Source organism: Spinacia oleracea, chromosome 5, assembly GCF_020520425.1.
Source record: "Spinacia oleracea cultivar Varoflay chromosome 5, BTI_SOV_V1, whole genome shotgun sequence".
NCBI classification, from domain to species: Eukaryota; Viridiplantae; Streptophyta; class Magnoliopsida; order Caryophyllales; family Amaranthaceae; genus Spinacia; species Spinacia oleracea.
In genome coordinates this window covers 59,386,660-59,411,020 of record NC_079491.1, presented here as the reverse complement: position 1 = coordinate 59,411,020, position 24,361 = coordinate 59,386,660, and the positions used below count along the sequence as shown (strand labels likewise).

General features: G+C 36.1%; 1 protein-coding gene across 2 annotated transcripts; it reads left to right on the top strand.

Annotated features, from left to right (window-relative positions):
- Positions 1-24,219, top strand: LOC110789781 (probable starch synthase 4, chloroplastic/amyloplastic). Of its 2 annotated transcripts, XM_021994483.2 has the most exons (16): positions 1-368; positions 1,865-2,186; positions 5,241-5,322; positions 5,443-6,505; positions 6,606-6,657; positions 11,113-11,235; positions 11,321-11,396; positions 12,061-12,245; positions 12,329-12,523; positions 12,603-12,674; positions 17,343-17,552; positions 18,795-18,920; positions 21,632-21,781; positions 23,184-23,245; positions 23,384-23,459; positions 23,638-24,219. In XM_021994483.2, the coding sequence occupies exons 1-16, from the start codon at positions 223-225 to the stop codon at positions 23,812-23,814; spliced, it is 3,117 nt and encodes a 1,038-aa protein (XP_021850175.2). In that variant the 5' UTR covers positions 1-222; the 3' UTR covers positions 23,815-24,219. The 2 variants fall into 2 exon arrangements, with proteins under 2 accessions (XP_021850175.2, XP_056684103.1); XM_056828125.1 differs by lacking the exons at positions 1-368; positions 1,865-2,186 and having other exon boundaries at positions 5,266-5,326.
- The last annotated feature ends 142 nt before the right edge of the window (positions 24,220-24,361 follow it).

The following is a 24,361-nucleotide window of genomic DNA, read 5'->3' as shown; positions in this document are numbered from 1 at the left end:
TGAAAATCTGAAGTCAGATTGATGCGAAAACTGTGGAGAGGGCGGAATAACATTTTGAACGGATAATAAAATCTGAAAACACACACTCAAAACAAAAGCGCAAAGCAAGCCTTTGTGGCGAAGAAACCGTTACATGTCATCGTCTTTGGTATCTTTCTATTTCCTCCCTATTCAGTTTTATTGTTCCTGTAAGTTAGCAGAGTGAATGTGAGCTCGGCGGCAATGGCGGCGAAGCTATATACCTGTTTTTTGAGCCATGGATTGATTGGATTGAACGCCAAGAATTCCAATTTGTGCAATGCTGATTTCTCTCGTCATTATCATCGATTGCCTCCTGCATCTTGTAAAATTCGCCAGCGTAATATCAGGTGTTCATTTTTAATTTGTTTTTGGCAAATTAGAGTGATTTTAGTCGGAATATATTGATTGATTGATTGTTTGAGTCTTTGATTGAGTTAAAATTTGATTTCAGTTAGAACTAATTTTTTTAAAGGTTATTTATTCATTTAAATTGCATTTCAAGGTTAGATAACCTAGACTGAGAGCTCAAAAATTTATAGTTTTCACGTTTTAATCCCTTTGATTGCTCTTCTGGACATGGGAAAATTATATATAGTTTGATCGATTGAAATGATTCTTGTTAAATACTTCAAAGCATTCGGAGCTTGCTACTAGATGAATTAGTGCATAGGCATAAAATTATAAACTCAACTAGACTAGATCCCTGCACGCACGGATTATGATAATTATTTTTTACAAAATATTTAACTAAATATTCCCAAACTACTGCATTATAATTTTATTTTAACATACTCATTTAAATGTATTCATCTAATATGCATATTATATATGTGTAATATGCTAATTTGATCGAGATATCGAGTTAATATATTTTCCATTATTATAGTACCGATTTGACTAAAATATTATCAAAAAATATTTAGCAAAATTATTATTACGTGATATCTATTATTGTCATAATTTATAAACATTTTTTCCATATAAAGATAGTTTACAAAAAGGTAGAGAATAAAAAGATATACTTCATCCGTTCCAGAAATATCGCACCATGGTTGATTTTTACTCCTTTAACCATTACTTTGACTCTTAATATCTCAAATCATGTGCAAGTAAAAATTATAAAAAATTAATATTTAGAAAATATATATCGATACGAATCTAACATGACCCCGTATGACTAAAATTTCCTTACGTACGGATCACAAAAAATGGCCAAAATCGTGTTGTGAATAGTGTAAAAAACAAATGGTGCGATATTTCCGGAACGGAGGAAGTATATTTTTGGAAAATATTTTAGGCGGGAAAATTTTACACCAGGATATGACATGTGTCATTCCTGGTGTCTGTTTTGGTGGTGCTTTAAAATTATAAATTATACAGACAATAATGACATGTGTCATATACTGGTGAAAAAAATTTCCGCTAATTTTTTGTTTGTTTTTTCTTTCAATAACTTTTTATGAAAAAAGATTTAGTATATTTGACGAAAACTTTATTAATCTTTTGAAAATTTGTCAAAATCTTTTGTATTATACTACTTTATTTTCGAACAATCCTGTTAGTAAAATATTTTATAAAAAATGGTCAAATTATAATTTTATAATATCCGTGCGTGCACGAGATCTCATCTAGTGATTTTTTAAAAGTGTACCTGAGAATCTGAGATTTCAAAGCATAATTAATTGTTACAGCCTTACAGGTTATCAAACAAAACAAAACAAAACAAAACAAACTGCCGGGAAATTTTTTGGAAATTGATTTTGGCATACCTCTGTGTTTCAACTTTAATCTTTGTTGTTGTTTGATAACTCCGCTTATGCATTTTGTTGCGTGTGTATTTCAGTTCTCAACCTAAGCGCCGCCAGGTGAAGAAAACCTCTCCCGAGAAACTCCGTATTGATGCAAACCTGGAACCAAATGACGAAACAGATGTTGAGTTTGGGAATGCTTTAATCAACGATGTCTCAAGCTCTAAACAAGGGAAAGAGAGTGACACTGATAACAATGAAGTCAACAAGGACGAGAATGCGAATAATTTGGATAACTTGACAATGTTAGATAAAGAAATTCTGATGTTGCCACCACCACGTCACAACAATGCAACTCAACTAAACAACACCATGATGGCACATATTGATGGTTTTAGTGTTGATCCTAAATCTTTGGTAAGCTTAATGATTTGAGAAATTATCCATGTCACATAGTTAGGATACTCTTACAAACTAAGCATGCCAAAAAAAGTTTCTTTCATGCGACTTTTTGCCTTGGATATGCTACCTTTCTTCCTATAAGAAGATAAAATTTGGTGGCTTTGTTATACATGTTGATTTAATTCGAGTATCATACTCTAGCTTCAATGCTATGTCTTGATGAGCCTCTAAATCATGCATGGTAATAGAATTTATCCTCCACACTCACCGAGGGATATAAAGATATACATACATTAAGGATTTGTTCTCTTCACTTAAAATAGTGTCGTGGTTTGAATTTTGTAATTTTGGTGGTCATATCTACTCGGTGGACTACTCGTCTAACTGTACTTTGACCGTATTTGTATGTAGTACAATGCGAGAAAAAAGACATCTTGTTCAATCCATCTTAACGTGTATTTTTCAAATACCCAACTTTTATAATTTTTGTTACTAGGAAATTAAATACATATGGCATTAAGCAAAGGGAAATAAGAATTAGTCTAAAGTTTTATGATCTTCTCTAGTTTGGTCTGATTCTAAGAATTAGTAGTTTCTAAGTAAGGTGAAAAGAACAAATCCTAAGTCTCTGGATTTGTGTAGCTATCTATCCCTTCTAGTCACGTTCCTTTTTTTTTCATCTTTCACATGTACGGTCTTAATAAGTAGAACAATATGTATCATATAAGAGTTATTCATTTAGGAGTTATTACCGGTGGCGGTCCTGACCTTTTGTGTCCCCAGGCGAAAAAGAGATATGGGCCCTATATACAAATAAGAATTTTAAATTTCAAAATTACATGACAAATAATTTGATCAAAATAATATGCTTGATTATACTTTTATGGTACATTTCGTTACGAAGTACTTTGTAGAGATTAATAAGATGCATCAATATTTTCTTTCATCTTATTTCTATGATGTCGTTAAAAGAAAGATGAGGAATATTTTGTTTCTTGTATATAGGTTTCATGAATATCATAAATGTGTGAATGAAACTGATTGTAGATCGTGCAAGAAGAGTATGAAAAGTTAATCTTGATGGGACAAGATTCTTAAGTAAATTTCATAAATGTTAATATTTAAAAAAAATATTGAATGATTTTTATTAGAGATTGATTTTATAGAATTAAATATGTCAAATAACTCAAAAAATTATATTACAAAAAAAAAAAAGGAAGGATAAGACTTTAAATTTATCAAACATAAAAAGAGAATAAAAAAGAAAAAAAGAAGTTGTATTAGGGAATTCATTTTTTAAAAAAAAGGAAAAAGAAAAGAAAGAAAGATGCCATAGTGAAAGAAAAACCAAAGAAGAATGGAAAGAGAAGTTCAGCGGGGTTCAAACCACATTGACAATAATCAACCAAGTGACTCTGTCCCCCTTATTGTTTGCTCCACGAACCAAATGTGATTTATTAAGAAATGGGTGAGTGGAGTTGAGAAGAGACAAAAGTGATGGGGCAAATGTATCAACCTTTTAGGGACGACCTAAAATGGTAAATGGGGCAAACAAATAGGGACAGATGGAGTACCACTGAGCCATAGAGAATATTATGCTTATTCCATGGCGTTATTTCGTACTAATAATAAATAACTGTGCGCAGATTTGTTTTAGGGCCCCTTCCGGCCTTGGGCCCTAGGCAGTCGCACACCTCGCCTATGCCCAAGGCCAGGCCTGGTAATTACTCTAATTTCTATACGAGTTAGAAGAAAAAAAAATAAAGGTGCAAAAGAAGTTTGTCACGACTCTGTCTTTAGTCGAAGAAGTCGGAATACAAGTCAAGTCTCCCAGTGGCTTAGCTTTTAAGAGTGATTGTATAACTTGTAAAATGCTTATAAGAGCTTTAAGAGTGTAGTTGTACAAGTGGCATATGCACAACGCTTATATAGTTCTACACAAGTAGAATGAACAAGAAGATATTTGCAAGAGGCATGACAGGAATCTAGAAAGATATACTACGAAGGTTTCCTCCAGAACTTTCAAGAACTTTGTAATGCTTCTGTGCAAAGCCTATATGCATCACTTATGTTATGGACCCATTTGTACAACCTGATATTCCTTCTCTATCCCTCCTTACGTTTGGTTTTTTGTGTGTTCACTTGGAATTCATGAGCAAGGAGGTATATTCCTCTTTATAGGGAAGTGGTGAGTGGTGTGTTTTAGCACATTTGCACTTATGGGCATTGCTACCATACACCCAATTATGCTCAGTAGGGTAAGAGACGAGTTATGATAATCATCTCCTTGTAAACAATGCAACTCACTTTTGTGGTTACATATGTATCCCAGTTAGGAACCCTTTTGTATTCTTGTTTTGTTATACAAGCTCTTCAAAGCATCTATTTCTTCTCTGTCAAAGTGGCCGTAATTTGTAAATGGACGGGATCAATGTCGCTGCCAGTTTACTCTTGTTGGACGTAAGGCTGTGTAGGATTCATCTAGGGAGGTTGATTTTGTTTTCTTCATGTTTTTTAGCATAATGGATTGTTAGCACATGATATTATTAGCCTTTTCTACCAATTGAAAATGTAAAATTTCCCAGTTTTGGAGGCCTCTCTTAATAAATTTTACGCACTTTTTTTGGTTAAGGGAACAGTTTATTTTTTTTTCAACCTTAAGTAAATGTAATGGTTATTGAGTGCAACATATATGAAAATACGTTCACAAGTGGTTTCAGTGGAGAGGTAGGCTTAAAGCGGCTTTTGACAAAAGAGGTAACAAATGAGTTTGGAAAGACAACAATTGAGTTGCATGTGACCTTTTCTATTGACTTGATTTTGTTGTAAATCAATAGGACTAGATGTGTGTGCAAAATTTGTGTGTGGACACATGACTTTGATTTTCTATTTGTTTGATATGAAAGTTGCTTGCTTGTGATGCTCAACCCTTAGTACATTTTCTGAATATTTGTATGCTTTACTCCTTGACTGGAAATGTTCCAATAGCTACTACTAATAATTAACTGTTCTTTCTTGCTTCATCTATGAAATGTGGAATGTGACTTAATCCTTTTTTCCGATTTCCAGTCCTTGAACTTAGTTGGTGCGGAGCAGCTATCATCTCTACAATTTGATGATTTAATCAACATGATAAGGAGTGCTGAGAAAAGTAGGCAAGCTCTTATTTTGGTTTTGTTTTGACGGAATTAGGATAGCTCTCTTAATGTAGTTTTTATAACACTTAAGTTATGTTAAGCTCACTAATGCATGCCTTTTGGCCGTACTTTAGATGTTCTCCTCCTCAATCAAGCTCGGATTCGAGCACTTGAAAATTTGGAGAAGATTCTCCAGGAGAAGGAGATGCTGCAAGGAGAAATTAATGTCCTGCAGTTAAAACTCGCAGAAACTGATACAAAAATCCAAGTTGCTTCCCAGGAGAAGATACAGGTTGAGCACCTTCAAAAACAATTGGAGAAGACGAGGAAGGAATTTTCTCAGAATGATGCTGAAGTACGTGAAATTTCTAGCAACGAAGATCCTCAGTCATTGAGCAGTGATTTTTATAGTCAAAGCAAGGAACTTAGTTCACTTAAGGCAGAGAATATTTCTTTGAAGGATGATATAAATACTCTTAGAGCTGAACTTAGTAATTTTAACATAACAGATGGACAAGTGACTTCACTGCAGAAGGAGCGTTCAAGTTTGCATTCCACTGTGAAGGATTTGGAGTTCAAACTTGCAACATCTCAGGAGGATGTAACTAAACTCTCTACCCTGCAATACGAATATAATATTTTGTGTGAGGAAGTACAGAAATTGCAAGCATTGCTTGATAATGCAACCAAGAAAGCTGAACACGCTATAATAGTCTTGCAGCAAAACCAGGAACTTTGTAAAAAGGTGGAGAGGTTAGAAGAATCTCTTGCCGAAGCAAATGATTTTAAGCAGTCGACAGAGAAAATGCAACAATACAATGAATTAATGCAGCAAAAAGTAAAGCTGTTGGAGGAGCGCCTTGGAAGGTCCGATGAAGAGATAAACTCTTATGTTCTCATGTATCAAGAATCAATGAAGGAATTTCAAGATACGCTTAGTAATTTGAAAAAAGAGAATGAGGAGAGGGCTGTAGAGGGACCTGTCGATGATTTGCCCTGGGAATTTTGGAGTCAAATGCTGCTAATAATCGATGGATGGTTGCTTGAGAAAAAATTGTCATCAAATGACGCAAAGATGTTAAGAGAAATGGTGTGGAAGAGAGAACGTTCTATCTGTGATGCATACTTGGAATGTAAGGAGAAGAGTGAACGTGAAATGTTGCCTAAATTTTTGAGTCTGACATCTACACCTACACGGTATGTTCGTAGAGTAGATATTGATGTCCCAAGTTTTGAATTCGATAATATCTCCTTTACCATCTTATTAGTTATGCTAAGGAAAACTGTTTATTCACAGGTCTGCTTTACATGTCATTCACATTGCAGCAGAGATGGCACCAGTTGCAAAGGTACATCGGACTGCCAAAAATTGGTAAAGCAAAGTGCTTTTATGTATTTGTGTGCGGTTATGTTTGTGTGCCCATGTGAGTGTGGTGTTTAGATTTAAAAAGCGTGCCTAGGCGCGCTTAGGCTCAAGGCGCAAGTTCTAGCGCCTTAGCGTGACAATCTTAAGCACCTACAAAAGGCACGCCTTATCCCTTTTCCCAGGCTCAAGGCGCAGCGTCTTATGCGCCTTATGGTACAAGGCTCCAATTGCTGACATGTAATAATTTTTTTAGAAAGGCCAAAACCACGTAACTTTAATTGCTCCCCAATAGTTAGAATTTACTAAGAGGAAAAGAGGAGAGATGAAACCCCAAATTTTCTCCCTTTTTATCCGTGTCTCTTCCAGCCAGACACCGACAACTCATGTAAACCCCTCCTATTTTTTATTTTAAAGTAACGGTTTTATGTAAGGTACTAAGGTGTGGCATACTTCTTTTGGGAATCTAAATAAAGAGTCAGTGACTAAAAGCCTTCCTTAGTCCCCTGTCTTTCTTTTTGTCTTTTCAAAAAGGCTTTTAATTTTACTATAATTACTATATTACCCCTTTGTGACAACAAGTAATACTATATTTTTTTTTACAGAAAATAAATCCCACAAAAACTTAAAGAAAATGTGCGCCTTGCCTGCAAAAGGCGCGCGCTTTCGCCTTGCTCCTTGCACCTATGCTTCAGGGACTTGGCCTTGGTGAGCCTCGTGCTTATTAAAACTAAGGTGTGGTGTGTGTAGCAACTTCCAGCACAGTTCCATAAGGAAAGAGGAAACAAGTTCAGAACCCTATCATTTATCAAATATGGAGATTTATAGTGTTATGAAAATTGTGGTCATTTCTAACTATAGGTGCTCGAGAATAACAAGTGCTCCAATCTTTTTTTTGTTCCTGTTCCGACAACACATTTTACTTGAAAACACTTGAACTTCTTGCTCAATCCCTTTTGTCCAACTTACATGATCGATCCATGTTGAGACAGTAGCCCCCGAGGCTAGAAGTACCAATAACGTGTAAACGTTTAAGGTTATAATGCATTTCATTTGTGTTTGCACAATTCCTTGCTGGTCTTTTATACCAAATTGGGTACTAAGCCATGGATGAAAATCCCTTTTAGGTAGCCACTTTTGAAAATAGCACTCTAAGGTCCTCAACTTTTACAATCTATACATCCAAAGCTCACTTTATATGTACTTTACGTAGTAACGTACTACCTCCATTTTTAAATGATAGTTACAGTATATTAACAAAAACTAAGGAGGGTAGAGGAGAATATAGAAAGTGGGGTATTTGTAAGAAAAAGTAGGAGACAAATTGTTGTTCGTGGGGTTTATGTTAGAAAAAGTAAGCAATAGAGTGTTGCAAGTGGAGTTTGTGTAAGAAAAAATGTGTTAAATAAGAAAAAGTAGAACGCGTAACCAACAAAAAGGAACAGACCAAAATAGTATTTGTAGCCAACAAAAAGGAACAGAGATAGTACTTTCGTTGTTTCCAATGGGAAGTTCGTATAAAAAATATTGTAGGGTACTACTCCCTCCGTATTCTTTTAGGAGTTACATAAAAATTGATGCTACCATCCCCAACTATGGCCGATCATTTTTAAAAGGTCTCAACTTTTGATTATTTAGGGCGGTCCTAAGTTTTGATTAATCTACAGAGGTCCTAACTTTTGGGGTCTCCACTCTAAAAAAGGGTTATGTTACTTACAACCTGCTAACAAGTTGTTTTTTATATTTTTTATATAATCTTTCCAAATAAAATTACATTAAAACAAGTTTTTATTTTTACCTTCTTCTTCAATCCCTCACCTCACCAAACCTCACCTGCAACAGCATCCCCCACCCCACCCATATCAGCCGCCAACTACCTTCCGCTGGTGCATCAACCCCCAATAAGTCTTTGGTCCACCACTAGGACCCTTCTCAGCAGCAGCAACAACCCCCTCTATCTTCTCCCTCCTTTCTGAACCCAATGGCGCTCTCCTTAGTCTCCGCCAAGAACCGCAGCCCAAAATCCGATCCCAAATTCTTTGATCTATTCTCCGCAAATTTCATAACATTCGCGAGGCTTGCTTTGATGTTGCTTCCTCCACCGCCGGTGTGCGCCATTTTTTGAGGAAAGTGGACGTTTGGGGGTGGCAGGGGTAAGAGATGAGGATTGGTCACATGATTAAATTTGTTGGTCGACTACTTTTTTAATTTGAAAATTGAGCTGAAAAATAGTTGAATTTATCTGAGGTATGAATTTGATTCGGAGTTCAACTTTTTGTTTAATAAACTTGAACTTGTTTAAATTTAAGATTAAAGATCTAGTTGATGATTTTCAGAATTTTCTGTTGATTGAGCTGTGAATTTGAATCTGAGTTCAAGTTGTTATTCGGATTTTTTGAGGAGTAAGAAGCTGAATTATTTTGTTTCTCAATTCATATTCTCCGGAGTAATTTCTATCTTCGACTTATGCATCTGTTTTCTGCGTAAAATTTTCGACTAGCAGTATAGTGAGAACGTAGAAGAGCATAGCTTGTTGATGATCTATGTGTTTTACCTTCTCGTGTCATGTATGATTACACAAGTTTTCATATTTGTAAACCGATGTTTGCACAAATCTGTGTGGTTGTGGTTATGGGGGAAAGACATGGAAGGGGAGGAATTAAAATTAAGTTTAATAAAAAGTTCGAACAATCAATAAAAACATGCCATATGGCTATCTTAAACGGTTCAACAGGTTAATAATAGGTAAGGACCGTTTAGAGTAGAGACCCCCTAAAGTTAGGACTGCCTTGGATTAATCAAAAGTTGGGATCTTTTAAAAATGATCAGCCAATGTTGGGACTTATAGCGTCATTTTCCGTTTCGCATTGACTGGCACCAGTTTTAAGAAAGGGGAGTTGAATGTAATATAATACTAAAGCAAGTGGGAGATGAAGTAGTGAACAAATTGAAAAAAGATAGTGGGATAAGTATTTTAATCAAAGAACAGAGAATGTATTGTAGTGTTGGTCTCCATAGAAAATTAAGATATACTCCGTATTAAATAATCGGGGAGTAGGTAGAAAACATACCAAAAATAGAAAAGAAACCCTTAATAAATATGTCCGGAAGTGGTATATGCAACCCCTAAAAAGATACGGAGGGAGTACCATTTAGAAATAAGAAGGTTCTAAAGTATTTGTGCAATTTTTATTCTTCAATTACGTTACTAAAATTAGGAGAAAAAAATCTATTTTGTACATTGTTGTATTATTTTCCTATCTTGTGATTTACTAAATCCACCCGAGTTACACACATAAATTTGTAGGAAACTTGAATGTCAACCAAATTGATCCGACGATCCTATATATAAGAAGGTGTACTGTTTCTCTGAGGTTTTTACTATGCTGACACTAACTGCTGATTGCTGAACCTGCTTTTAAATTTTCAAATGATTTCTCCGGTCCCTTGGCGGAGAAATCCTCGTATTGTTTTAAAATATCTCAACAAAATTGTAACAAGCATATTATGCAATAGGGGAATAAGAACTATTATACTCCTAGTCAATTTAAATTTAACAACAAAAATATCAAAGGGTATAATATTTTAGTATAAACCCACCTTAATTTCTTGGTACTTTTTCTTTCCACATCTACTACCAATCCATGAACTCAAATAACCAAATGATCCATCATGTTATAAAATGGAAATCAGAATTATAGAAATGAGGTAGAAGAAGAGAAAGCGTGGGAAGTTAGATAACTGTTTGTATTAGTGCTGCAATTAAAATGCATACTATATTCTGGCTACGCTATTACCCATAAAAATTCAGGAACTTCATCAAAATAATCTAAATTAAACTGCCGTATTAAGTTTTGATTGAATCAGGAGAATTGGAAAAAAACTACTGCTTATGATGAGAAGGGTGACTGGGCCAACAAGAGGGGGTAACAGCGAGAAATTGATGAAGCATGATGATCAATGTAATCCCTCTAATCCAAAACATGTCACCATTATTCCCCTGCTGTACCCCTTGGAAGCAGGGGAGTTGGACTTACATCACTAAACGTATCTGCATTTAATTTCCTATCATCATCAGTATCCTAGACAACTCATTTCATGGAGGAGCTTGAGGGGCAAGTCAAGGTTAAGGATATGGTTGACTCCCAAGTTTCGGCAGGTGGGGGCGAGTTCTATTAGGTTAGTAAGGAGACTGAAGGGACTCAGCTGTTTGGTATCGTTACATTTGATTTCGAGGAACAAGTGAGTGATGGCTTACTTTTCTTAGTTCTAGTACCCAACAGGGGACATCTTAAGATTAATTATCCAAATAGGGATCTGGGGTAATTTGAGTAGAGAGTCCGGTACCTAAGTCTCCCTTTTTGGTTCAGTGTGATAAAATCTGCGTACTTTTTTCGAAATTGTTTCTTGAATTTCAGTGTTTGTTTTCTATGCTTTGAAGGTTGGAGGTCTTGGAGATGTGGTGACTGGTCTCAGTAAAGCACTTCAGAAGAAAGGGCACCTCGTGGAAATTGTTCTTCCTAAATATGATTGTATGCAGTATGATCTCATCCATAACTTACGGGTACACTAACCATTATTCTATTGCATTATGGTCTATTATCACCATCCTTGGGTGTACCCTCATATATTATTGTTTATTCATGCAGGCTTTGGACGTGGAAGTAGAGTCATATTTTGATGGACAACTATACAAGAACAAGATATGGGTTGGCGCAGTTGAAGGTGAAAGTAGTTTATGATTACATCTGTACATTTATTTATGATTTCTCACAGTGACAAATCTGACAATTCTAGAAATTTGTTCATCAGCTGTCAAAATAAAGTGAATAGTGAATGAACATAAATTTGGACATCTTTGTTATTCTTTCCCTCGTTTATGCAACATATTTCTATTATATAAGCCAACTCTTGAGCACTTTGGTATCCGTGTAAATACTAGTAATACCCGTTCTTGAGTTTAAGTTGTTAAAAAGAACATTATACGAAGTATAATATTACAGCATTGCTTACATATAAACTAGAATCTCGAAAATATTCGCACGCATTGTTTCATCTTAGTATATATACTTCTTCTGTTTCACAATAGATGCACATTTTGACTTTCTATACTATTCATGTACTAACTTTGATCATCAATATCTTTAATTACATATTAATAAAAATTATAAAATTAGATATTTTGAAAATATGTATTGAGATTAAGCCAACACAAAATTTGTCTTTACTATTATTAATAAATATGGTCAAAGTTAGTAAATGAATAGTGTGAGAAGTCAAAATGATGCATCTATTGTGAAACGGAGGAAGTATATAGGGTAACTGCCACTTACTCTTTATGATATGGATACACCTTCAGTTGTTCATGAGTATTCAAAATAATTTGCAGGTCTTCCTGTCTACTTCATTGAGCCATACCACCCAGATAAATTATTCTGGAGGGGACAATATTATGGGGAGAATGATGATTTTAAGCGGTTCTCATTTTTCAGTCGTGCAGCACTAGAATTAATTCTTCAAGCTGGGAAGAAGCCAGACATAATACATTGCCATGATTGGCAGACAGCTTTTGTTGTATGTGCATGACAATTTTGCTCTATAGGCTTTTGTACATGCTGATGTTTTTAATTGAGTCACCACTGTCACACTGTGTATAGGCACCATTGTATTGGGATCTTTATGCGTCAAAGGGACTAAATTCAGCAAGGATTTCTTTCACATGCCACAACTTTGAGTATCAAGGCACTGCTCCAGCTCGTGAATTGGCTTCGTGTGGTCTTGATGTTTCCCAGCTCAACAGGCCAGACAGGATGCAGGACAATTCTGCTCATGATAGGATTAATGCTGTCAAGGTAGAAGAATTCATCATCTCTAACCAGCCAGACTTTTGTCTACCTGTCAATATCTTTCTGACATATTCTAGTATTTTAGGGTGCAGTGGTGTTCTCCAACATTGTAACAACAGTGTCACCCACCTATGCGCAAGAGGTTCGGACTCCCGAGGTATGAACGGGATCATCTAGGAAGATATTACCTTACGTCATCATTTTTCCTGCTCCAGTCATCAGGGATATGTTATTGTTTTTTGTGTGTTCCATGAATGAATTTACTATTATACAAGAGTAAGGAACTGCCACCATTATAAGTTGTTTGGTATAACTAAGAAAGGAAATCCCTTGTATCAAATTGGGTATTTAGGAGGATAACATGTTTGTTACCATAAGGTTTAAAAAGATAATTAATGTGTGGTAATGGTCACCCTTAGGAATGCCAAGTGTTACCCCACTTCTCATACCAAACAATAGGTAAGGGAAACGGCTAATTGATTCCATTTTCGACATTAAAAACACTATACCAAACATGCTCTAAAAGTGTAGAGCGGTAGATTACCGTGTTGCATTGAGAGTCAGTTTGAGCAAGTTTATGCAAAACTTATGCTTCCAGGAATTAGTTTTCATAAATTGTTCTATAGGAATACTTACCAGAAACAGAAGTGTTTGGCCACAATAATTTAGAAGGGCTTTTAACAAATATACGCAATTATTATATGTTTGGCCCATTGTTTACCTATAAGAATTTTTGGACGGTTTATTTTACGTTTTTTTTCATGAAATGCCCAAGGTTTCGTGTAATGCACCAAATACTCGCTAAGTTTCCAAAATACACAAATACCTCTATTTTTTCTGAAATTCACCAAATGCCCAAATTTATAATGAAAGTCTAAGTCCATTAGTCATTAGTGTTAATTGAAGTAACGCTAACTAAAGTAAATAACCCTAATCCTTCAAATAACCACCACAGCCCCCCTCCCCCACCCACCGCCAACGCTACGACAGCAAGAGCCCTCGCCGGCGCCGGCCAAGTCTGTCAAGCGCCGCCGCTTGTCCATGTCACCTCCGTCTCCTCTCCCTCTTCCAAGCCCATCCGCCCACCCACTGACCCACTCCTTTCTCTTCTATCTCTCCATAGCCGACTATTGATTCAGAAAACCCAGATTCATCTTTTTCAATCAATGTCACTATTTTGATACCAATGTTTTTTCAATTATTAAACGAAGAATTTTTGTTTTTCAGTAATGATCTTCAATATTCCTGAAATTTGTTTCCTTTTACAACAAATTTGATTATTTTTGTTAGCAACTTTTGAAAAAAAAATCGGAAATACTGTGTGAGAGATTGATCGTTGAAGAAAATGATGTTGACCTTAATCGGTGTGTTGTAAAGTAACATGGCCTTCGTTGTTGATTGCTTAAAACACGCCGCTTTACATCGTTCTTTTTCTCTCCTCTTTCCAAAATTCAACCTTAATTTGCGAATTTAGGCCTTGGTTGTTGATTTTGTGTGTGATGAAGCTATGGAAGAGATTTTGTGCATAAATATCCATCAAATTCAATTGCGACACTGGAAGTACATTTTAGGAAGACTAGTTTTTTAGGCTTGTTGGTTGTGCGAGAGCTTGCGAGGAGGAGAAGGGTCATTGTTGGTTGCTGGTCTTTGAAGTAGGAATGCAGTGAGGGATGGTGTTGATGTTGTAATGTTTTTGTTGTTGTTGTTGTGGTTGAGACGTTGAGTCACTTGAGTGTGATTGAGGTGGAACTTATAGGACCTTAAAGGAACTTATAAGACCTTATTTAACTTATAGCACCTTATTAGAACTTATCTGAACTTATAGGACCTAAAACTTATTTAAATAAGGTCCTATAAGTTGATGAGAACAAGGTCTTAGTTACACTTCCTCTCTCATCCATTTTTGGTAAAGATTGCACTTATACTAGGAGTATTTTGGGAGTTAGACAAATTCTTACCCACTACCCATCTATGTTCGGTTCTTTCTCTCCTTCCACTTTCACTCCTATACAATTTTCGTTCTCATTTTTCTCAATGCAAATTTTACACTAAAACTTCAAAAATCTAGGAGAAAGCTACAAACTTTAGGTTACTCTGGTGGTGTGCGTAAGTATTGGCATAGTTGGGGTTAAGAAAGGTTTAACCGGCCGAGTTCTCTTTTTAAAAACGCTGTATGAAACGGGATAGTTTGGTTCAGCAATCTTCAATTTTGTTACAAACCGGCCAAATCAATATGCAAGAGTCGCATTTACCAACCATGTTTTTTAGTATGCCTGTCTCCGCATATATCCATCCACAAGAATTTAATGGTGAACTCACAATCAAATAGAAAAATGAAGTGCATTGCATTTTATACCAAAAGTTGATTTGTAATTTAAGATGTAGATACGAAAATAAAACAAAGTTCAACTAAGCCCTGATGTGCTGCATTATTTGGCCATGTAGTAGACTAGTTATAGGAGGAGGACAAGGATCCCCCTTCTATTGAAATTTAGAGGAACTAGGGTTCCACCATAACAAAAAAGAATTAGATCTATTAATTTCGAAATTATTGCTCACCGTTATGATGGAGGAGGATATGGATTTGCTTTTTTGTCATGGTGGAGATGAAAGAGAAAGATGTTTGGAAATTCGGTGCAAGTTGCCGAGGAATTCAGAAAGGGAGAGGGGAAAGGAGACAGAGAGGACGATGGATGTTCTATTATTGTGGTCATTCCTTTTTTATTTTATTTTATTAGGGGTATAGGTTATTATGCATTGATCGAAAATGCGGTATCGGGGGTGCGCTCGCTGGATTGGTCGTGTTGTCTCGGTAACGGAGATGATGTGTTAGTCGCGGGCCATGTCGAGGTTGTCGCGGTAGGAATTTGAAAATTGAAAAAGAATCCCCATGTCAACCATGGTGTAAAAACTAGCCCGAGTTAACTCGTATCGCCCGAGTTAACAAGGTTTTGGAGGCTGGCGATACGAGATATCCCGAGTTGTAAAGGTGTTTTTAAAAACGGCGATATCTCGGCCGGTTCAACCGATTCGAACGAATTTTGTCCGCGTTAAACGTTATTAACCTCACATCTACTCGGTTTTCAGCCGAATTCCCCATGTTTTCGACAAAAAGAAAGGGAAAAAGGAAAGAAATGGAGAAACTCCACTGAAATATAGTAGAGAACTCCATTTTCAAATCTAAAACAAGAGAGAAAAGAGAAGGTAGACAAAGAAATTCATTTTAGGTCATGTGTACGGTTTAGGGGAGGGGACTAGAGTAGGTAGTGAGTGGGGCTGACATGGGGATTCTATTTCAAATTTCCAATTCCTACGCGACAACCGCGACACGGTCCGCGACAAACGCATCATTTCCGCGACCGAGACTCCGCGACCGATCCCACGACCGTGACCGATACCGCATTTTTTATCTATGATGTCAACCCCACTCACTACCTACCCTGGCCCCCCCTCCCCTAAACCGTACACGTAACATAATTAAATGAATTCCTTTTGCCCACCTCTCTCCTCTCTTGTTTCAGATCTGAAAATGGAGTTTTCTACTCTATTTAAGGGGAGTTTCTCTATTTCTTTCCTTTTCTTTTTCTTTTAGTCGAAAACATGGAGAATTTGGGTGAAAACTGAGTAGATGTGAGGCTAATAACGTTAATGCGGACAAAATTGGTTCGACGGTTGCCTTTTTTAAAAGCACCTTTACAAACTGGGATACATCGTATTTCCAACCTCCAAAACCTAGTTAACTCGGGCGAGTTTTTACACCATGGTATTATGTTACCCGAGGTTTTAGAAACAAATGAGTTGGGCTTCTTGGGAACGGGGTTCTGCTTCTCTATTTATCCTTGTTTAGTTTCTGTTTCTCACTCAAAAAAACGATCTGGAAGCTTGGCTAAACGCCCTCTGAGTTTGTTAGATGAAGATCTTCTTACATTTCCTTTCAACAGTGATCTTTTTAGAAGCTATATGACTTGATCAAGTAAAAAAGGAAATATTATATGTTGGATGCAAACCATTACATCGTTTCTTTATTAAATCGGAATTTTGCAACGTTGAGTTTCTAATGAGTAATGACACATGAGAACCAAGTAATGATTTGGTACTTCTTTAGTTCCTTTTTCTCCCATTTAAGAAAGTAATGGTACTCCCTTGTCCCATAGTAGTTTTATCTTTCCATCTGTCCTAAATTAGTTTTTATACATCCTTTTGGGAAGACCCTAAAGCCTACCATTTTAAATACATCTCTATTCCCACTACCAAAATATTTGGTCCCATATTTGCCCGTTTAATTAAAAAATCCCCACTTTCTCTAATGACATCTACTTTTTCAATAAGATAATACCCCCACTATCTCTCTTCACATCTACTTTCTGATAAAATAACAATTGGTAACCAAAGAACTCATCACCTAAAAATAATGTGTCTTGATAAGCGTCATAAATCTTGGGTTGAGGGAGTATCTTGCTATGTTCAGAATCCATTGTTCTACAGCCGGGCAGCAAAAAGAGCTGCAGGCACTCCACACCAAACTGCGACAGACTGAACTATCTGTCATCCGGTGCAGTTGAACTGTAATTGGTCATTTCAGTTCATAGTCAAAACACAAGAAAGATAGAACGTCAACATCTAGTCTGTCCCATTCTCCTGTCCATAACAATAAAAATATGAAAAATGTTGCGATTACTATGAATTCAATCTCTACTCTCTGGTCCCGTGTTTTTGTCCATGTACCAATCCATAACTCCTGGCTTGTATTATTCGACAGTTAGTCCTAGATTGTGCTTTAGACTTCAGGTTGTGAAGCTTTACTCAGCATTTTCAAATTTTACAGGGTGGAAAAGGACTTCACACGACACTTAATACTCACTCTAAAAAGTTTATAGGAATCCTTAATGGGATTGATACAGACACATGGAATCCTGCTACTGATTCACGTATCGAGGTGCAATATAATTCAGGCGATCTTCAGGGAAAAGCAGCGAATAAGCAAGCGCTAAGAAGGCATCTTGGACTTCTTCTTTCAGACTCTACACGGCCTTTGGTTGGTACTTTAACTTGAGTTCTTTCTGGCCATTAGATGCTAGGATTAGTTTTTGTCTGACTTTAAATCTTGTTCATTTCAAGGATTTGGCAATTTATTACTTTTTCTCCCATTTATAGACTGTTCTCATGTGGTTTATTATTCAATTGTGCAATAATGAGATTTCATAATACTCTTATTAAGTGAAGCTATCATAATGAACTATGATTCGGTGATATTTCAGTGTTAATGAATGTGTTCTATTGTGGTTTAATAAAATTCTGCAGTTCAAACTACAAATGCTACATCATTTAGTTTGTTCATGGAATGAAGTACAGAATACTAACTTTTTTACTTCTTCTTTACATTCATTAGCATACAGGACTTGACCTCACCACTAAGCTCGGTGTTACATGTTTCTTTCATGAACTTATTGAAACTTCATTTAGGAAGGTTAACAGTGATTTATTTTCTTATTAGCTTTCTCATACAGTCATACAAATCTATTTATGAACAATGCCAGTTTTTGATATTCTTAGTAGTATTTTGCAGCTAGTATTTGGTTTTAAGTCTTGTTTTACGTCTAAATATGGCTTACTGTTTGTTATTTGTTGACATATTCACATAGCCAATTAGAAGAAGAGATAATTTTGTAGTGTCTGATTTCCTTTTTGTTGCCAGAATTGACTTACTTCTGTCTCTTTCTCCGTTCATTCCTGTTCTTGTGCTCCGACTTTTTTCTCCTTTTCCCTTCTTTCTACATATCTTTCTCTTATATACATCATTTTTATGTATCAGGGCCAAGTTCATTTTCTCCATACCCAATGCATCTTCCATAATTCGTTTACTCCCTCTGTTCTCGAATATTAGTCCCTTTTGGAATCTTGACAATATTCACAATTGAAAGAGAATTCTAATTTCTTTCCAATACGTACTTCAAAATATATTCATGTGAGATCTTATTTTGTTCGTCTTAATGTGTGGTTTAACAATATCAAATTTTTATATTTTTCTAACATACGTATTTGGAGATATTATCTTTACCCTATAATTAATCAGTATCAGTAACAGTACACATACTTGTTTTTGTTTATGCTGACATAATATGTTGGCTCTTTAAAATAGGATGAACTAAATTAGTTTAAGAATAGATACCTCAACATTTTATTCTGAGGCATCCACCTTGATCACTGTCACTGTGTTGTCGTCCAGCATGTCAGAAATTCTTGATTGCAGCAATTGACTTCATTTTTGATTGAGCAGGTTGGTTGCATTACAAGGCTCGTTCCGCAAAAGGGGGTACACTTGATAAGACATGCTATTTATAGGACTATAGAACTTGGAGGACAATTTGTTCTTCTTGGGTCCAGTCCCGTGCATCATATTCAGGTACTTTTTACTGACAGCAATGGTTATGTGCAATGTACTCTTGTTTCTCTAAGATATGCGATTCTTGTTGATGCGTTTATGATTATATGGACCTTAAGGTTATCGTAGCAGAATGGTCTATATGCTGCAAATGCCATCATCGAATACTTGCTATTGTTTGAATGGTGAGGTTGAATTGCGTAAACTGTGCACACTTTATCATTAGTAGGAAAAGAAGCCTTTTGGCTTGAGTGATTTGGACCATTTGAAATGTACTGCCTAATTACTCCCAAGGGGTAGTTTAAATCAATAAATTTCTAACTATCAGTTTTGTTCCTTTAGAAGGTGTCTAAGGCAGAACGGTGCTGGTGGAAGTACGATGTCTTACTCTTCCAATGCCTCTAAACACTCTCGCGTAGGGTGTAATAATAGGGCGGGTATATCTATGCAATCCTACTCTTGTTATTGTAGAATGGATGTTAACTGTAGACCCGAAGCAGGCAGTTGATAAGTGGTTGGGACTTCGGAACCAAAGAACAGCCTAAAGTATATGGAATGGGCAGTAGGGTGGGTTCGTAAAAACTAAGATCATAATTGGAATTGGATAATTGTCGAAAGTGAGTAAATAGAAACTTCAACTTCTGAAATGGGCAAGTAATAAAGAGTTAGACTGAAATGCTACAAATAACGGTGTTGTAAAAACATTGCATGTAAGTACAGATAGTCCTTCTAAGATGCAGTTTTTAAATATTCTAGTGTCCGAGAAATCTATTTTTTCTTATTTGGGTTCTTTTACATATCCTTGTAGTTGTACCCTTAGATGTACCTTTATCAAAACACATTTGGAGTGGTCTGCTCATTGATAAAGGGTGAATTTGGTTGCTAACAAACTCCCTAAGTAGAATAGGTAAACCAACGAAATACAAGTATACGGCAAGAAAATAGTTGAATCCCACAAGGAAGGACAAATTTGCAAGTAGGAAACAAGTTTTTCGGAACTATAGTTGATTGATTGAGTTCAAACTAAACAGGATGAAACATTAAAGCAATTAACAACTAGACAGTAACGCAAATTCGAAATTCAATGATAAAAGGCTCTAGGGGAAGCGGAATTCGAAACCAGTTAGGGATTTGGGGAGTTACGATCGGAAACCTTGATTTGGGACTCAAACCATATCCTTTACCAAGGATGCACAACTTTGAGCTAACCTAAACCACACATTCAATTTCATGATCAACAAGCATATAATGGTGGGAAGGATTGCAAAACTCAGATTTATCTTGCGACTACTATCAAGCTTGAATAAACGCACTCAATTGAGGTAAATTGAACTCTAACCCAAGCACACGAGACATTAAAAAGTTAAACTTAATGAAATGACCAAAGTAGCAAAACAAGCATCAGGGTGTAGGCGCACTTATTCGTGTCTGAAGATCTCCTCTCTGGTGCGTCCATGAAGTGATGTTGTCACATCAAACCTTCTATGAGCCTCTGATTTGGGCTCTAAAATGCTGCAAGCTGCATAAAATATAGGCTTCTCTGGGGCTACTTTTGGAAGGCGGCTCAGGTGCAGCCACACCTAAGGGCTAGTGGCAGATCCTCGTATGATTTCCTCCTTTGATCCAAGCTTTAAACGGTGCCTTTTCGCCATCTAAATGCTCCCGACTCTCCCTACAATGGTGGAAACCATTGAAAGAAAGGTTTTGGAAGACAGGGGTTATTACTATAAAAGGTGCAAAAGACACACAAGTTAACAAAGAGGAAAGAGCGAGAACAAAACACAGAAAAACATAAGAAAAGTAGAGGAAAAGGTACGTAAATGCCTGAAGAATAGGCAAAAACAGCTTAAGAGAGACAACTAAGTCATAAATCATGGAAATCCTGCAGAAATTTCAAAAGGCACAATGGGAATGTCTAAGCTTTCCAATAAACATTTGTATACACCAGTTTCATATTCTCGAAACTTACACTTTTCTGATGAACATAGCTTTTGAATATTGCACATGTTTCTGAGTACTTAGAAGTGTTGTAGTTGGCTTGGCTTAAGTATTGAGTGTAGATAATGTGTGAGATTTAGTCAAAAAGTGTCTTCATATGGTGGCCACAGGGTAAGATGATTTACTGAAATTGCATTTAGGGTACACATTAAGTACATGGACCAAACCAATTGTTAAGTGAAACTTTTGGCAGAACCAAGAGAGTACTTGGTTGCTTTTTTACTCAAAATACTTTTCCAAGGATCCCAATGGGGAGAGCTAGTAACAGAGTTTCTAGGCCCCTTCTTCCACCTTGAAGTTTATTTTGTTTTTTCTGCGGGGATTTGTGTTGATGTTCAGGAATGAAGGCTCGCAATTTCTCAACGGAGCCAATTCATGTTAATAATCGTTGAGCTGCAGCATCACGGTGTTAATAATTTAGTTAATATTTTTCAAATGGACGGGGGCCCCGAGGGGGTAACTACTTTGGCTTGAATGAAGATTTCAAGAGTATGGAGTGCTATTCAGAGGATCTAAAGTAGTAACAGTGCTCGGGGACTTTCATGTTTCTAAGTTTATTTTTGTTGTCACATTAAGACACCCAATATTTTGATAGTGTTCAATATTTTTGATAATTTATGAGCTGCAGCATCACACTGTTAACCTATACCATGATATCACCCAGATATTTTATTTTCTGCCGTGCATATCTAATTTTTATACTTTAAACTTTATGGTTCCTTTCTCCTATGCAGAGAGAATTTGAGGGTATTGCGAACCAGTTTCAGCATCATGATAATGTTCGGCTGATACTGAAATATGATGAATTACTTTCTCGTTCAATTTATGCGGCATCTGATATATTCATCATTCCATCTATCTTTGAGCCATGTGGACTTACACAGGTAAGCTTGATTTTTGGTGTTATCTCACTGTTTAATTTTAAGAAACTTGGTTCACTAAAAGGAGGGCATAAGAAGAAACGAGTATCTCATCTGAGAGGGATGACGTTGGTTGGAATGAAGGTGCCACTTTTGTATGATTTAAGTGGGTTACTGACGTGAGAGCATTTGAGTCTTTTACAGAGTGTTTTTCCTGACAAACTACCTAGACCTTTCGATTCCAAAATCTCAAAATCTTGCTTTACTTTTTAGCGGTGCACCGATTAATTTAAGCTATTTAGCTTATAACGAGGAGGTTTTATTTTATTTATTTCTTTAGTCCATTGGGTGCAATGTTTCCAACACAATCCAACTTTTGGGGTTAATTACAATGATTATCATATTTGGAGGAATTATTCCAATAACCATTTAAAATGTAGAGGTTTAATTTATAATAAAAAAATAAAAAATGTAATTACGGAGTACTATTTTATCAAAAACAAAGGTCCCCCTTAGGGTTGTGTGGACTTTGGATTTGAGAAGGCTCAACACGAATGATATACTCAAAACTGCGCCCAAGAACGGATATATCACCTGACATTTGCGTGCTTTGTTGGGCAAATAATGAGTTGTGCTCACATGCCTTTTGGTATGCTACCTTTGGAAACGACTCTTTGCATTTTATGAAGAATCTTGGGTTAGACCTTGGAATATCAAGGAATGGTAGCAGATTCACTTTGTCGGGTTTGGTGCATTTGGAAAGAAAAGTACTTCGTGTGAGTGGGTATGTTGTGGTGGACTCCCAAAATAAAATATTGTAAGTTGTATGTTGTGGACCAAATGAGGGTATAAATGTAAAATTTGTATGACAAATATGAAATAAACCAAAGTGAAAAGAACTTTGAGAAACTGAATAAAACGGAAAAGATAAAATCTTTCAGAAACAGGAGTAGTAAAAGGAAATAAAATGCATCGTATTTCGGTAAAATAATCAAGAAAAGGAAAAAAATATAACTCCAATCCCAGCATAAGCATAGAAAATGGAAGAAGAATGTTAAACAAAGGTAAGTTGGAAAAATGACAAAAAGTTAAAAATGTGGCCAGCGGCCTGTTGGAGTAAAAGAGAAGCTTTAGAGTTATGTTAAACCACCTATCCAGACAACATTTATGAAACAAAAGCTCCGTACTTTTATTATATAAGGTGATATTTTTTGGGCCGCTTGTTTATATACAAAAAAAAAATAAGTAAAGAATGCAGAAGAACTCTCCACTGGAGAGAAGATTCAAGCTCAATTGGGGTTTGACTATTATAATTTTCACTATAATAATTTAATTGCTTCACGGTGTAACACCTGCTTTATGATATGCGATTTTGGTTTGTCAGCAGGCTTTCATAACAAACTGATAGTTACTGATTATGTTGTAGATGATAGCAATGAGATATGGGGCTATACCTGTTGTGAGAAAGACTGGTGGCTTGAATGACAGGTACTTTCTTTATTTGTTACTTTGGGATTGATAAATTGATCGTAGGTCCTCTTGGATGGCTGTATGCTAGTGTCTTTTTATTTTTTGGTGAAAAGGATGCACTAACCTTTTTATGTCTTGCTATCTGTAAACCTGTAGTGTTTTCGATGTTGATGATGAGACAATACCACATCAGTTCCGTAACGGATTTACATTCTTGTCCCCTGATGAACAGGTAAGTAGAACTGTAAAATTAGGTTTCTTTTCTTGTGGACAGTATTCTCTTTTAATGTTCATGGATGACAGTGTTACAATAATTTTTATGTGGGGGGGTTGTCAGATCAGAAAACATGACACTCTATTGAGTTTTTGACATTTCTCTTTCTGTTGTTGAATTGGGAAAATCAATGCAGGGTTTTAACGGTGCTTTAGACCGTGCCATACAGTACTACAAAAATGATAGAGAGACTTGGGAACAGCTTGTCCAGAAGGTTATGAGTATGGATTTTAGCTGGGAATCTTCAGCTGAGCAGTATGAAGAACTTTATGCGAAGTCGGTGACTAGAGCGAAGGCTACAAAACGTGTTTGATTTCTTTAACCACAGTTGTATACAGCAATTTAATTTAGCATGCAAGGATTACTACTACATCAATTACAGCCATAAAAGCCAGACATGCTGACTTGTTGTGTTGAGGTCACATCCTTTGCAGACATATTCGAGAGTGATCTTTGTGATGAAGTTACTTAACAATTCAACAAATCCTGGGAACTACTCGGCTGATCAAAAGAGATGCATATCATTATTTTCAAGGAGCTTGTCTTCTTGATGAACAATAATAAGTTAAACAGAGGAATGCTTGTTTTGTATCTGTACAGATTTATATCTCTTATATTTGTAGATTAAGGTTTTGCTTTTTCTTTAGCGGAGGCGGGGAAGTATAGCACTTTGTACATAATACTCAAATGAAAGAAGAACGAACTGTTTGATACTTAATTTCGGTTTTCCTTTTCCATGGTAGGCGGATGTTTGATAGTAATGTAGTCCATAATCCACAATGACTAGTGTTAGCCACCTTATGTGAAGCTCAGTTTGGTACAGTTTGACATCCAAACCAAATCACAAAAATGTAGTTTGG